General features: G+C 39.0%; 1 protein-coding gene across 1 annotated transcript in view; it reads left to right on the forward strand.

Moving 5' to 3' along the window:
• The window catches only part of mkln1 (muskelin 1, intracellular mediator containing kelch motifs), a 108183-nt gene that overhangs the window by 60135 nt on the left and 34172 nt on the right, over window positions 1-13876 (forward strand). The window contains exons 10-12 of the mRNA XM_039761355.1: window positions 2401-2613; window positions 2858-3079; window positions 3871-4000. Of these exons, the coding sequence (XP_039617289.1) occupies window positions 2401-2613; window positions 2858-3079; window positions 3871-4000 (565 nt within the window). The remainder of the gene's footprint in view (window positions 1-2400; window positions 2614-2857; window positions 3080-3870; window positions 4001-13876) is intronic.

The raw sequence follows: 13876 nt of genomic DNA on the forward strand, positions 1-13876 counted from the left end.
ATATATATATATATATATATGTATTTGTGTGTATATATGTGTGTGTATGTGTGTGTGTATGTATATGTATAGATATGTATATATATATGTTTGTGTGTGTGTGTAAATATATATATATATATATATATATTTATATTTATATTTTTATATATATATATATATATATATATATATATATGACAACAACACTTATCACTCACAACAGTGACAAAACAATAACATTGACAATCATGTTACGTTATTTTCAAAATGTTTCCTTTTCTTTTCATTGCTTCTTTAACACACTACTTCTCCACTGCTGGTATTTTATATATATATATATATATATATAGATATATATATATATATATATATATATATATATATATAGATATATATATATATAGATATATATATAGATATGTGTGTATATATGTGTGTATATATATATATATATATGTGTATATATACACTCACTTAAAGGATTATTAGGAACACCATACTAATACGCTGTTTGACCCCCTTTCGCCTTCAGAACTGCCTTAATTCTACGTGGCATTGATTCAACAAGGTGCTGAAAGCATTCTTTAGAAATGTTGGCCCATATTGATAGGATAGCATCTTGCAGTTGATGGAAATTTGTGGGATGCACATCCAGGGCACGAAGCTCCTGTTCCACCACATCCCAAAGATGCTCTATTGGGTTGAGATCTGGTGACTGTGGGGGCCATTTTAGTACAGTTAACTCCTTGTCATGTTCAAGAAACCAATTTGAAATGATTCGAGCTTTGTGACATGGTGCATTATCCTGCTGGAAGTAGCCATCAGAGGATGGGTACATGGTGGTCATGAAGGGATGGACATGGTCAGAAACAATGCTCAGGTAGCCCGTGGCATTTAAACGATGCCCAATTGGCACTAAGGGGCCTAAAGTGTGCCAAGAAAACATCCCCCACACCATTACACCACCACCACCAGCCTGCACAGTGGTAACAAGGCATGATGGATCCATGTTCTCATTCTGTTTATGCCAAATTCTGACTCTACCATTTGAATGTCTCAACAGAAATCGAGACTCATCAGACCAGGCAACATTTTTCCAGTCTTCAACTGTCCAATTTTGGTGAGCTTGTGCAAATTGTAGCCTCTTTTTCCTATTTTTAGTGGAGATGAGTGGTACCCGGTGGGGTCTTCTGCTGTTGTAGCCCATCTGCCTCAAGGTTGTGCGTGTTGTGGCTTCACAAATGCTTTGCTGCATACCTTAGTTGTAACGAGTGGTTATTTCAGTCAAAGTTGCTCTTCTTTCAGCTTGAAACAGTCGGCCCATTCTCCTCTGACCTCTAGCATCAACAAGGCATTTTAAGCCACAGGACTGCCGCATACTGGATGTTTTTACCTTTTCACACCATTCTTTGTAAACCCTAGAAATGCTTGTGCGTGAAAATCCCAGTAACTGAGCAGATTGTGAAATACTCAGACCGGCACGCCTGGCACCAACAACCATGCCACGCTCAAAATTGCTTAAATCACCTTTCTTTCCCATTCTGAAATTCAGTTTGTAGTTCAGGAGATCGTCTTGACCAGGACCACACCCCTAAATGCATTGATGCAACTGCCATGTGATTGGTTGATTAGATAATTGCATTAATGAGAAATTGAACAGGTATTCCTAATAATCCTTTAGGTGAGTGTATGTGTGTGTATATGTATGTATGTATGTATGTGTGCGCATATATATATATATATATATATATATATATATATATATATATATATATATATATATATATATATATATATATATATATATATATATATATATATGTGTAAAATTTTACTGATATGGAGTGCCATTTCTTTTTGGTGGACTGTTTTTTATACGCAACTGGTGTCCTTGTTTCTCTTGTGAAGAAGTCATCAATTTAAGTTTTTCCCAGTACTGCATATTCTTCCTTCCTATTATATGAAAAATGTAGTGATTTACTGATATTTATATTTTTGTATTTTATACCCAGTTTCTTCATAAACTTTTTTTTTTTCCACTTTCAAGTTCAGTACTCTTTTGATAAAAGAAAATGAGAGTTTTAAGTGTATCCGTAGTGAAAACCTGTGCTATGATATGGCAGGGGATACAACATTTAATGATGTGCTCTTTATCTGTGTGTGTTACCTAAAAATGTTTGGTCTTTTTTTGTTTTGTTGTTTTTTCCTTTTAATAAATTACATATACAGTAGATGAGTATACTGGGTTAGTCCTTAATGATGTCATTTCATGTACAGTGTTGATGTTTTGATTTGTTCTAAACGGAACATTCTACTTTTTAATCGGAGATTGTTTAGTAATGTGTTTTTATTTACTTGGAAAAACTTAAAATTAGCTCTTGTGTTTTTATTTATTTGTTTGGTCCTTCATTTTTGCAGAATGGTCCTAGTGCCAGATCATGTCATAAAATGTGTATTGACTCACAAAGGCGACAAATATACACATTAGGGAGGTATTTGGACTCATCAGTAAGAAATAGCAAATCTCTGAAAAGCGACTTTTATCGGTATGATATTGATACAAATATTTGGACATTATTAAGTGAGGACACATCATCAGATGGTGGACCTAAGCTTGTCTTCGATCATCAGGTAAAATTTGTTTTTTATGGAAAATCATACCAATTACTGTGTAGCACATTGATTTTTAGAATTTGAGGTCAAAGATAAAGGCTGCACAAAATTATTTACAGTTTAGGGAAGTAGATGTTTTAAAGTTAGGATATTCAGTTCTTTAGCTTATAGAAATTCATACTAATTAAAATCATGCTCATTGCTCATGTGGCTAGGTTAACCTGGCTAATTTTCTATTGCTATTTTTCTCTTTTATACTTAGATGTGCATGGACTCAGAGAAACACATCATTTATACTTTTGGTGGACGAATTTTGACATGTAATGGCAACCTTGAAGACAGTCGGACAAATGAACCACAGTTTAGTGGATTGTATGCTTACCATTGTATTTCAAATACATGGAAACTTTTAAGGGACGATTCTTGTAATGCTGGTCCAGAAGATGTTCAGTCAAGAATAGGACACTGCATGCTTTTTCATAATGTAAGTAATAATTGGTATGAACTGCAGTTTTATATTTTAATAAAATCTATTGATATTTTCTTCTACTTAATGCAATATTATGAAATAATTGCTTACTTTTATTTAATAGTGCCTTATTTATCAGAATCTGTAGATGAATTTGCCATTTCTATTTATCTTACGTTTGATTGTTATGGATTCTTACACAGCTCTCTTTTCTTCTGTACTTTTAAAATCTTTTTATACACTGAGGCCTGATATTTAATTTGCTGCTTCTAATTTTTGATTAAAAGATTACGCAAAATCAGTGATGGTTTCTGTATTGCTTGCGTTTTGTGTGTGTGTATAATATACATATATATGTATATTTGTGTGTGTATATACAGTAAATAAAATGTACTTATAGTAATATTAATTTGTTGAAAAAAGGTATCTGTCCTAAGTGGAATTGTTTGTATGCTTCCATATCAACATTGTTTGTGAACATAACGGTCTAGTAATAATTTCTATGTTATTTTAATTCAGTCTCTCTTCAGAAAAGTGTTTTTATTTGCTGTTTTTGTAATAAAACAATGAAAATATTTTAACCTTTAAAATATTCATTTTTGTTGTGGTTCTTTGCTTGTCCACGTGACATGAAATTTCTGGGAGCACCCTCAATCTGCATTTTAATCTGTTTTTGGAAGGCATATCATATTTGAAAAGAATGTCTGAGCTGTGTTGTTATCTATTAATTAAAAGTTGCATTTTTTAAGCTGAAAGACATACTTTTTTTTTTTTTTAATAAAATCTTTTATTTTTCATCTTCACAGAAAAATCGATGTCTGTATGTTTTTGGAGGACAAAGATCAAAGACATATTTAAATGATTTTTTTAGCTATGATGTTGACCATGATCATGTAGAAATAATATCTGATGGTACAAAGAAAGATTCCGGAATGGGTAAGTTGATGATGTATATATTGACATATTGGTAAGTTAAACTGGTGGTAAATAATTCCAAATAAATAAGTAGAGCTACATTTTCCAAGTCTAGTATTAAGAGGGTAAAGATTTGTTATTTTGAATTGCTTGTGATTAACTATTTCAAAGATTACTCCCAAAATCAGAACCCCCAATTTTTCATTGCCTTAAAGTTTTGTTTATTTTTAGAATACAAAATTTCTGTCATATATTTAAAAACAATAACCATGAACCGGTTTGATATTACCATGTCTCTAAGCCTGCAGGAGACAGATTGTTTTCTCATTATAAAATTTGTTTTTAACACCATTTTGTCATAGTAAATAAATTAGTATCAATGCTATCCTTTATCAATATTTTAAAAACGGCTTCAGTCTATTTAAATACATTATTTTCCGTAATATACCCAGCAGATCTACACAACCTGCACACTTGGTCTTTTTCAGTAAGAAAAAAATCTGCATAAATTGTATGTTTGTGCTCTTTTATTAAAAAGAATATGAATAACCGGAACATCTGAACAAATTGACCCATACCTGACAGTAGTGTCAAAGCATAAATCACTACATCACTTGTAACTGTCGTGTTGCAAACCGTAACAGTTATTCACTACTAAACAACATTTCCTCATACAAACAACATTTTGTAATAAAATTCCATTCCATTATTGTCCATCTAACTAATATTTTTTCACTGCGGACAAATTTTGTTTTGTCACAAAGCAGTAAACTTCACATTATAAACCAGCTGTCTCATCCACATTCTGAAATGGTTCATAACTTGTGGGTGCTGTGGTTCCATGTGCAATGTACTTCTGCAGTATCATGTGCACATGTGATCAGTAGGTTTAAGTCCAGTTTGGATGCTGTTTTATGAAAATGTGTCAAAGTGGGATATGACATGCATTCACTTGATCTCTGACAAAATCTTCATTCGGCCATCTAAAACAGCCACCTACTTTCAATAGAGTTTCTCTATCCACTCCTGCTCCATTGAATAGAATGCAAGCACAAAGCAACTGGCAGAACTTTTTCTAATGTAAAAAATAAACTATCAAGTTTACACGCTTGCAGGAGGGATGGCAAAGGCTCCTGATCGGCTGCCTACTGTATGCTAACCAGGTAAAGCAAAGGAGGACATGCTAGATATGTTGATATTCATGTTTAGGACAAGAGATGACATAACACACTTGGGTACAAAATAGAGTATTTTTGTGTATAGCTAGAACTAAAAAATGCTTCTACTGGGTCTGTGAAGTCGAATGTCACTCTTTGAATAATTTGAATGGATTACAAAAATAAATCTACTCAAACGATATATTCAATAACTGAATCTAAGAAAACAACTGTTTGTTTTTCTTTGCACTACTTTTTACATATTTTTTACACTCTGGGTGCACTGTTTTTTGCATGCCCCTACAAAGCAAACACGAACCTGTTTGCTTCTTCCAGCAGTTCATTCACACATTATAGGCTGATTTTCCTACTCCTGTGGTTTACTTTTGGATGTAATGGCATTGTGGTAGTCGCTCTTGCACTTGAGATTTTTGATATACCGCTGTTTATGGTACAGCTGGTAAGCATCAATGGAAACAATATCTTGTTTTCCACATTAAACACAATGAAAATAATTGGTATGTTTATATTGTGTATGTTGTACCCTATTGAACAGTCTATTTGGCACTGCACGTTTTAGTTACCTTTGCCAACATTCAGTTTTATACACCGTCTGCACTACAGCTGACTGTCCACTCAACATGCATTGCCTAAAGTAATGAGGGGTAATATTGTTTTGATTCGACTGTAAAAGAAAATGGACAGTCTGTTAGTTTCATGAGTCAGTCCTTGACCACCCACCCACCTCCACGCACTGCACTTAACTGGCATTATAAACAAATCTAGCATGCTACATGTGGTGTTTTTTTTTCTTTTTAAACTTAATCTGGATTACTGTAAACTTTTGTTAGACGCTCAGTTAATTATTCCTTGATAATTGCAGAATATTTGTAAATTGCTTTAAGTAAAAGTATTGCAGGTAAATAATGTTAATGTAGTGTTGCTGATATGGGGTTTGTGTAGAATATACAAAAATGGCTATAAAATGAGACACTCAGTAGCTCAAACAATTCCCCTTGTTAATTAAACATGCTCAAGCTAGCATATACAGTCATGGCTGAAATTATTGGCACTCCTGAAATTTTCCCAGAAAATGCACCATTTCTCCCAGAAAATTGTTGCAATTACAAATGTTTTGGTATACACATGTTTATTTCCTTTATGTGCATTGGAACAACACAAAAAAACAGAGAAAAAAAAGCCAAATCTGACATAATTTTACACAAAACTCATAAACCAGGCTGGACAAAATTATTGGCACCCTCAACTTAATATTTGGTTGCACGCCCTTTAGAAAAAATAACTGAAATCAGGCACTTCCTATAACCATCAACACGCTTATTACACCTCTCAACTGGAATTTCCGGCCACTCTTCTTTTGCAAACTGCTCAAGGTCTCTCAGATTTGAAGAGCGCCTTCTCCCAACAGCAATTTTGAGATCTCTCCATAAGTGTTCAATCGGATTTAGATCCAGACTCATTGCTGGCCACTTCAGAACTCTCCAGCATTTTGTCTATAACCATCTCTGGGTGCTTTTAGAGGTATGTTTGGGGTCATTGTCCTGCTGGAACACCCATGACCTCTGACACTGGGCCCTACATTGCGCCCCAATATCTTTTGGTAGTCTTCAGATTTCATGATGCCTTGCACACAGTCAAGGCATCCAGTGCCAGAGGCAGCAAAACATCCCCAAAACATCTTAGAACCTTCACCATGTTTGACTGTAGGTACTGTGTTCTTTTCTTCGTAGGCCTCATTCCGTTTTCTGTAAACAGTAGAATGATGAGCTTTACCAAAAAGCTCTACCTTGGTCTCATCTGTCCACAAGATGTTCGCCCAGAAGGATTTTGGCTTCCTCAAGTACATTTTCGCAAACTCCAGTCTGGTTTTATGTTTCTGTGTCAGCAGTGGGGTCCTCTTAACTCTCCTGCCATAGCGTTTCATTTCGTTCAGATGTCAACAGATAGTTCGAGCTGACACTGTTGCACCCTTAGTCTGCAGAACAGCTTGAATATGTTTTGAAGTTGATTGGGGCTGTTTATCCACCCTTCGGACTATCCTTCATTGCAGTTTTTTTATCAGTTTTTCTCTTCCGTCCACGTCCAGGGAGATTAGCTACAGTGCCATGTGTTGTGAACTTCTTGATTGTTGCGCACATTGGACAAAGGAACTTGAAGATCTCTGGAGATGGACTTGTAGCCTTGAGATTGTTGATATTTTTCCACAATTTTTGTTCTCACGTCCTCAGACAATTCTCAGCTCTTCTTTCTGTTCTCCATGCTTAGTGTGGCACACTCAGACACACAACAGAAAGGTTGAGTCAACTTTTCTCCATTTTAACTGGATCAGGTGTGATTGCTATATTGCCAACACCTGTTTCTTGTCACAGGTGAGTTCAAACGAGTATCATATGTTTGAAATAAAACGATTTACTCACAATTTTGAAAAGGTGCCAATAATTTTGTTCGGCCCATTTTTGGAGTTCTGTGTGAAATTATGTCAGATTTTGATTTTTTTTTTCTGTTTTTTTTGTTGTTCCAATGCACATAAAGGAAATAAACATGTATACACGTGCGCATTGAAGTCTCCCAGCAAAACGAGGGAATCCCCAGAAGGTATGCCCTCTAGCAACCCCTCCAGAGACTCCAAAAAGGGTGGATACTCCAAACTGCTGTTCTCGCATACACACAAACAACAGTCAGGACCCTTCCCCACCCGAGGCGGAGGGAGGCCACCTCTCATCCACGGGTAAACCCCAATGCACAGGCTCGAGTGGGGGCAATAAGTATGCCCACACCTGCTCGGCGCCTCTCACCGGGGCAACTCCAGAGTGGTAGAGAGTCCAGCCCCTCTCAAGGAGATTGGTTCCAGAGTCCAAGCTGTGCGTCGAGGTGAGTCCGACTATATCTAGCCGGAACCTCTCGACCTCGCGCACTAGCTCAGGCTCCTTTCCCTTCAGAGAGGTGACATTCCACGTCCCAAGAGCCAGTTTCTGTAGCCGAGGATCAGACCGTCAAGGACCCGCCGCCACCACCCAACTCACACTGCACCCAACCTCCTTGACCCCTCCCATAGGTGGTGAGCCCATGGGGAGGAGGACCCACGTTACCTCTTCGGGCTGTGCACACATTATAGGCTGATTTTCCTACTCCTGTGGTTTACTTTTGGATGTAATGGCATTGTGGTAGTCGCTCTTGCACTTGAGATTTTTGATATACCGCTGTTTATGGTACAGCTGGTAAGCATCAATGGAAACAATATCTTGTTTTCCACATTAAACACAATGAAAATAATTGGTATGTTTATATTGTGTATGTTGTACCCTATTGAACAGTCTATTTGGCACTGCACGTTTTAGTTACCTTTGCCAACATTCAGTTTTATACACCGCCTGCACTACAGCTGACTGTCCACTCAACATGCATTGCCTAAAGTAATGAGGGGTAATATTGTTTTGATTCGACTGTAAAAGAAAATGGACAGTCTGTTAGTTTCATGAGTCAGTCCTTGACCACCCACCCACCTCCACGCACTGCACTTAACTGGCATTATAAACAAATCTAGCATGCTACATGTGGTGTTTTTTTTTTTTCTTTTTAAACTTAATCTGGATTACTGTAAACTTTTGTTAGACGTTCAGTTAATTATTCCTTGATAATTGCAGAATATTTGTAAATTGCTTTAAGTAAAAGTATTGCAGGTAAATAATGTTAATGTAGTGTTGCTGATATGGGGTTTGTGTAGAATATACAAAATGGCTATAAAATGAGACACTCAGTAGCTCAAACAATTCCCCTTGTTAATTAAACATGCTCAAGCTAGCATATACAGTCATGGCTGAAATTATTGGCACTCCTGAAATTTTCCCAGAAAATGCACCATTTCTCCCAGAAAATTGTTGCAATTACAAATGTTTTGGTATACACATGTTTATTTCCTTTATGTGCATTGGAACAACACAAAAAAACAGAGAAAAAAAAGCCAAATCTGACATAATTTTACACAAAACTCATAAACCAGGCTGGACAAAATTATTGGCACCCTCAACTTAATATTTGGTTGCACGCCCTTTAGAAAAATAACTGAAATCAGGCACTTCCTATAACCATCAACACGCTTATTACACCTCTCAACTGGAATTTCCGGCCACTCTTCTTTTGCAAACTGCTCAAGGTCTCTCAGATTTGAAGAGCGCCTTCTCCCAACAGCAATTTTGAGATCTCTCCATAAGTGTTCAATCGGATTTAGATCCAGACTCATTGCTGGCCACTTCAGAACTCTCCAGCATTTTGTCTATAACCATCTCTGGGTGCTTTTAGAGGTATGTTTGGGGTCATTGTCCTGCTGGAACACCCATGACCTCTGACACTGGGCCCTACATTGCGCCCCAATATCTTTTGGTAGTCTTCAGATTTCATGATGCCTTGCACACAGTCAAGGCATCCAGTGCCAGAGGCAGCAAAACATCCCCAAAACATCTTAGAACCTTCACCATGTTTGACTGTAGGTACTGTGTTCTTTTCTTCGTAGGCCTCATTCCGTTTTCTGTAAACAGTAGAATGATGAGCTTTACCAAAAAGCTCTACCTTGGTCTCATCTGTCCACAAGATGTTCGCCCAGAAGGATTTTGGCTTCCTCAAGTACATTTTCGCAAACTCCAGTCTGGTTTTATGTTTCTGTGTCAGCAGTGGGGTCCTCTTAACTCTCCTGCCATAGCGTTTCATTTCGTTCAGATGTCAACAGATAGTTCGAGCTGACACTGTTGCACCCTTAGTCTGCAGAACAGCTTGAATATGTTTTGAAGTTGATTGGGGCTGTTTATCCACCCTTCGACTATCCTTCATTGCAGTTTTTATCAGTTTTCTCTTCCGTCCACGCCCAGGAGATTAGCTACAGTGCCATGTGTTGTGAACTTCTTGATTGTTGCACATTGGACAAAGGAACTTGAAGATCTCTGGAGATGGACTTGTAGCCTTGAGATTGTTGATATTTTTCCACAATTTTTGTTCTCACGCCCTCAGACAATTCTCAGCTCTTCTTTCTGTTCTCCATGCTTAGTGTGGCACACTCAGACACACAACAGAAAGGTTGAGTCAACTTTTCTCCATTTTAACTGGATCAGGTGTGATTGCTATATTGCCAACACCTGTTTCTTGTCACAGGTGAGTTCAAACGAGTATCATATGTTTGAAATAAAACGATTTACTCACAATTTTGAAAAGGTGCCAATAATTTTGTTCGGCCCATTTTTGGAGTTCTGTGTGAAATTATGTCAGATTTTGATTTTTTTTTTCTGTTTTTTTGTTGTTCCAATGCACATAAAGGAAATAAACATGTATACACGTGCGCATTGAAGTCTCCCAGCAAAACGAGGGAATCCCCAGAAGGTATGCCCTCTAGCAACCCCTCCAGAGACTCCAAAAAGGGTGGATACTCCAAACTGCTGTTCTGCGCATACACACAAACAACAGTCAGGACCCTTCCCCCCACCCGAAGGCGGAGGGAGGCCACCCTCTCATCCACCGGGGTAAACCCCAATGCACAGGCTCCAGTCGGGGGCAATAAGTATGCCCACACCTGCTCGGCGCTCTCACCGGGGCAACTCCAGAGTGGTAGAGAGTCCAGCCCTCTCAAGGAGATTGGTTCCAGAGTCCAAGCTGTGCGCCGAGGTGAGTCCGACTATATCTAGCCGAACCTCTCGACCTCGCGCACTAGCTCAGGCTCCTTTCCCTTCAGAGAGGTGACATTCCACGTCCCAAGAGCCAGTTTCTGTAGCCGAGGATCAGACCGTCAAGGACCCCGCCTTCGGCCACCACCCAACTCACACTGCACCCAACCTCCTTGACCCCTCCCATAGGTGGTGAGCCCATGGGGAGGAGGACCCACGTTACCTCTTCGGGCTGTGCACACATTATAGGCTGATTTTCCTACTCCTGTGGTTTACTTTTGGATGTAATGGCATTGTGGTAGTCGCCTTGCACTTGAGATTTTTGATATACCGCTGTTTATGGTACAGCTGGTAAGCATCAATGGAAACAATATCTTGTTTTCCACATTAAACACAATGAAAATAATTGGTATGTTTATATTGTGTATGTTGTACCCTATTGAACAGTCTATTTGGCACTGCACGTTTTAGTTACCTTTGCCAACATTCAGTTTTATACACCGTCTGCACTACAGCTGACTGTCCACTCAACATGCATTGCCTAAAGTAATGAGGGGTAATATTGTTTTGATTCGACTGTAAAAGAAAATGGACAGTCTGTTAGTTTCATGAGTCAGTCCTTGACCACCCACCCACCTCCACGCACTGCACTTAACTGGCATTATAAACAAATCTAGCATGCTACATGTGGTGTTTTTTTTTTTTTAAACTTAATCTGGATTACTGTAAACTTTTGTTAGACGTTCAGTTAATTATTCCTTGATAATTGCAGAATATTTGTAAATTGCTTTAAGTAAAAGTATTGCAGGTAAATAATGTTAATGTAGTGTTGCTGATATGGGGTTTGTGTAGAATATACAAAAATGGCTATAAAATGAGACACTCAGTAGCTCAAACAATTCCCCTTGTTAATTAAACATGCTCAAGCTAGCATATACAGTCATGGCTGAAATTATTGGCACTCCTGAAATTTTCCCAGAAAATGCACCATTTCTCCCAGAAAATTGTTGCAATTACAAATGTTTTGGTATACACATGTTTATTTCCTTTATGTGCATTGGAACAACACAAAAAACAGAGAAAAAAAAGCCAAATCTGACATAATTTTACACAAAACTCATAAACCAGGCTGGACAAAATTATTGGCACCCTCAACTTAATATTTGGTTGCACGCCTTTAGAAAAAATAACTGAAATCAGGCACTTCCTATAACCATCAACACGCTTATTACACCTCTCAACTGGAATTTCCGGCCACTCTTCTTTTGCAAACTGCTCAAGGTCTCTCAGATTTGAAGAGCGCCTTCTCCCAACAGCAATTTTGAGATCTCTCCATAAGTGTTCAATCGGATTTAGATCCAGACTCATTGCTGGCCACTTCAGAACTCTCCAGCATTTTGTCTATAACCATCTCTGGGTGCTTTTAGAGGTATGTTTGGGGTCATTGTCCTGCTGGAACACCCATGACCTCTGACACTGGGCCCTACATTGCGCCCCAATATCTTTTGGTAGTCTTCAGATTTCATGATGCCTTGCACACAGTCAAGGCATCCAGTGCCAGAGGCAGCAAAACATCCCCAAAACATCTTAGAACCTTCACCATGTTTGACTGTAGGTACTGTGTTCTTTTCTTCGTAGGCCTCATTCCGTTTTCTGTAAACAGTAGAATGATGAGCTTTACCAAAAAGCTCTACCTTGGTCTCATCTGTCCACAAGATGTTCGCCCAGAAGGATTTTGGCTTCCTCAAGTACATTTTCGCAAACTCCAGTCTGGTTTTATGTTTCTGTGTCAGCAGTGGGGTCCTCTTAACTCTCCTGCCATAGCGTTTCATTTCGTTCAGATGTCAACAGATAGTTCGAGCTGACACTGTTGCACCCTTAGTCTGCAGAACAGCTTGAATATGTTTTGAAGTTGATTGGGGCTGTTTATCCACCCTTCGGACTATCCTTCATTGCAGTTTTTTTATCAGTTTTTCTCTTCCGTCCACGTCCAGGGAGATTAGCTACAGTGCCATGTGTTGTGAACTTCTTGATTGTTGCGCACATTGGACAAAGGAACTTGAAGATCTCTGGAGATGGACTTGTAGCCTTGAGATTGTTGATATTTTTCCACAATTTTTGTTCTCACGTCCTCAGACAATTCTCAGCTCTTCTTTCTGTTCTCCATGCTTAGTGTGGCACACTCAGACACACAACAGAAAGGTTGAGTCAACTTTTCTCCATTTTAACTGGATCAGGTGTGATTGCTATATTGCCAACACCTGTTTCTTGTCACAGGTGAGTTCAAACGAGTATCATATGTTTGAAATAAAACGATTTACTCACAATTTTGAAAAGGTGCCAATAATTTTGTTCGGCCCATTTTTGGAGTTCTGTGTGAAATTATGTCAGATTTTGATTTTTTTTTTCTGTTTTTTTTTTTTTTGTTGTTCCAATGCACATAAAGGAAATAAACATGTATACACGTGCGCATTGAAGTCTCCCAGCAAAACGAGGGAATCCCCAGAAGGTATGCCCTCTAGCAACCCCTCCAGAGACTCCAAAAAGGGTGGATACTCCAAACTGCTGTTCTGCGCATACACACAAACAACAGTCAGGACCCTTCCCCCCACCCGAAGGCGGAGGGAGGCCACCCTCTCATCCACCGGGGTAAACCCCAATGCACAGGCTCCGAGTCGGGGGGCAATAAGTATGCCCACACCTGCTCGGCGCCTCTCACCGGGGGCAACTCCAGAGTGGTAGAGAGTCCAGCCCCTCTCAAGGAGATTGGTTCCAGAGTCCAAGCTGTGCGTCGAGGTGAGTCCGACTATATCTAGCCGGAACCTCTCGACCTCGCGCACTAGCTCAGGCTCCTTTCCCTTCAGAGAGGTGACATTCCACGTCCCAAGAGCCAGTTTCTGTAGCCGAGGATCAGACCGTCAAGGACCCCGCCTTCGGCCACCACCCAACTCACACTGCACCCAACCTCCTTGACCCCTCCCATAGGTGGTGAGCCCATGGGGAGGAGGACCCACGTTACCTCTTCGGGCTGTGCCCGCCAGCCCCATGGGTGCCGCCCGCCACCAGGCGCC

The sequence above is a fragment of the Polypterus senegalus genome, chromosome 8 (assembly GCF_016835505.1).
Source record: "Polypterus senegalus isolate Bchr_013 chromosome 8, ASM1683550v1, whole genome shotgun sequence".
In the NCBI taxonomy this organism is placed as follows: domain Eukaryota; kingdom Metazoa; phylum Chordata; class Cladistia; order Polypteriformes; family Polypteridae; genus Polypterus; species Polypterus senegalus.